The sequence below is a fragment of the Vipera ursinii genome, assembly GCF_947247035.1.
Source record: "Vipera ursinii genome assembly, contig: scaffold_153, whole genome shotgun sequence".
In the NCBI taxonomy this organism is placed as follows: Eukaryota; Metazoa; Chordata; class Lepidosauria; order Squamata; family Viperidae; genus Vipera; species Vipera ursinii.
The window spans coordinates 1-2,500 of record NW_028148369.1 but is presented as its reverse complement, the minus strand read 5'-3'; the positions used below and the strand labels follow the sequence as shown (position 1 = coordinate 2,500).

The following is a 2,500-nucleotide window of genomic DNA, read 5'->3' as shown; positions in this document are numbered from 1 at the left end:
TTTACTATATACACACACACACCCCTGTACACACACACACACACACAGCTGTACACACACACACACACGCACACACACACACACACACCTTTTTAAGAAGAGACTGGACAGCCGTTTGTCTGAAATGGTATAGGAGGTTGGACTAGATGACCTCCAAGGTCCCACACACCTGTATACACACACACACACACACACACACACACACACACACACACCCTTTTAAGAAGAGACTGGACAACCGTTTGTCTGAAATGCTATAGGTTGGACTAGATGACCTCCAAGGTCCCTTCCAACTTTACTATACACACAAACACAGCTGTACGACACACACACACACATACACACACACACATACACACACAAAAACACACACACCCCTGTAGACAGACACACACAGACGGCCAGAGAAAACCACTCTCTCGCCACAATGCCTCCGCCCATCCTGCGGGCACCTGCCCGTCTCTCTCCCGACCCCGAAGGGACGGAGGGAAAACCCGGGTCGCTCGCTTTCACACAACCGGAGACCACCCGGCCGGCTTACCTTGTAGACAAACTCCTCCATCTTCTCCATGGCGTGGTGGGCTTGCAAGGGCAGGGTCAGCACCCGGACTTCCTCTTCCTCTTCCTCCTGCGTCGCCGGGCACGGCTGGCACGGGCTCTGCGGAGAGGAGAGGGCACCGCCGCGGCGTGAATCGTTCCGACAACCCAACCCGGCCGAGCTCTCTCGAACCCAGCGCCGCGCAAAAGGGGGATGCGTGTGTTTGTGCGCGCGCGCGTCGGCTGGAAAAGCCGCCCAGGCGGGTCGTCCTCGACCTACGACGCTCCCCGGAGGGAGGGGCCGGGCGGTTCTTAAGCCGGACTCCCGTTTTGACCAGCTTTCTTGCCGCCGTTCTTAAGCGAGTCGCTGCGGCGGGTAAGCTGGCAAGAGCGTTGCAAAGCGAATTCGGGTTCCCTCCCCGAAGGTCGCAAAAGGGGATCGCGTGACCCTGCCTGGGGTGACCGACCGTCGCAAATCCCAATCGGCGGTCAAGGGCCCCGAATTCAGAATTTTGTCTGAAATGATAGGGGGGTTGGACTAGATGACCTCCGAGGGTCCCTCCAACTTTTTTATGTTATTATTATTATTAGTATTGTTGTTGCTGTTGCTGCTGTCGTTATTAACCTGAAACTTTGCTGGCTAGGCGAGACGTGGTCGCAAAAGGGGATCACATGAGCAGGGCTGCCGACCGTCGTAAATACGAATCGGTGGTCAAAGGCCTGAACTCAGAATTTTGCCTGAAATGGTATAAGGTTTCCTACTTGAGCAGGGGGTTGGACTAGATGACCTCCAAGGTCCCTTCCAACTTTATTATTATTATTATTATTATTGTTATTATTATTAAATTAAGATACTGTACAGCCATTTCTCTCAAATGTTATAGTTTCCTGCCTGAGGCGGGTTGGACTAGGTGACCTCCAAGGTCCCTTCCAACATTATTATTATTATTGTTGTTGTTTTGTTATTATTAATAAGAGACTGGACAACCATTTGTCTGTAATGGTATAGGGTTTCCTGCCTGTGCAGGGGGCTGGACTAGATGACCTCTAAGGTCCCTTCCAACTACTACTACTACTACTACTACTACTACTATTTAATTAAGAGACCGTACAGCCATTTCTCTCAAATGTTATAGTTTCCTGCCTGAGGAGGGGGCTGGACTAGATGACCTCCAAGGTCCCTTCCAACTTCATTATTATTATTATTATTATTATTATTATTATTATTATTATTATTATTATTATTATTATTATTTTAACATTTATTAATTAAGAGACCGTACAGCCATTTCTCTCAATGTTATAGTTTCCTGCCTGAGGAGGGGGCTGGACTAGATGACCTCCAAGGTCCCTTCCAACTTCTTTATTATTATTATTATTATTAATTATTATTATTATTATTATTATTATTATTATTATTATTATTATTATTATTATTTTAACATTTATTAATTAAGAGACCGTACAGCCATTTCTCTCAAATGTTATAGTTTCCTGCCTGAGGAGGGGGCTGGACTAGATGACCTCCAAGGTCCCTTCCAACTTCTTTATTATTATTATTATTATTATTATTATTATTATTATTATTATTATTATTATTATTTTAACATTTATTAATTAAGAGACCGTACAGCCATTTCTCTCAAATGTTATAGTTTCCTGCCTGAGGAGGGGGCTGGACTAGATGACCTCCAAGGTCCCTTCCAACTTTATTATTATTATAATTATTATTATAATTATTATAATTATTATTATTATTATTATATTATTATTATTATTATTATTATTATTATTATTATTATTATTATTAACATTTATTAAGAGACTGGACAACCATTTGTCTGTAATGGTATAGGGTTTCCTGCCTGTGCATGGGGCTGGACTAGATGACCTCTAAGGTCCCTTCCAACTACTACTACTACTACTACTACTACTATTTAATTAAGAGACTGTACAGCCATTT

The 2,500-nt window shown here is 43.8% G+C and overlaps 1 protein-coding gene across 1 annotated transcript in view; it reads right to left on the bottom strand.

The window, feature by feature from the left end:
* The window catches only part of LOC310650574 (adiponectin receptor protein 1), a gene marked incomplete at its 5' end in the record, with an annotated part of 10,032 nt that extends 9,309 nt beyond the window's left edge, over positions 1 to 723 (bottom strand). The window contains one exon of the mRNA XM_083380143.1: positions 542 to 723. Coding sequence (XP_083236269.1) covers positions 542 to 723 — 182 coding nt within the window. The remainder of the gene's footprint in view (positions 1 to 541) is intronic.
* Positions 724 to 2,500: the final 1,777 nt, after the last annotated feature.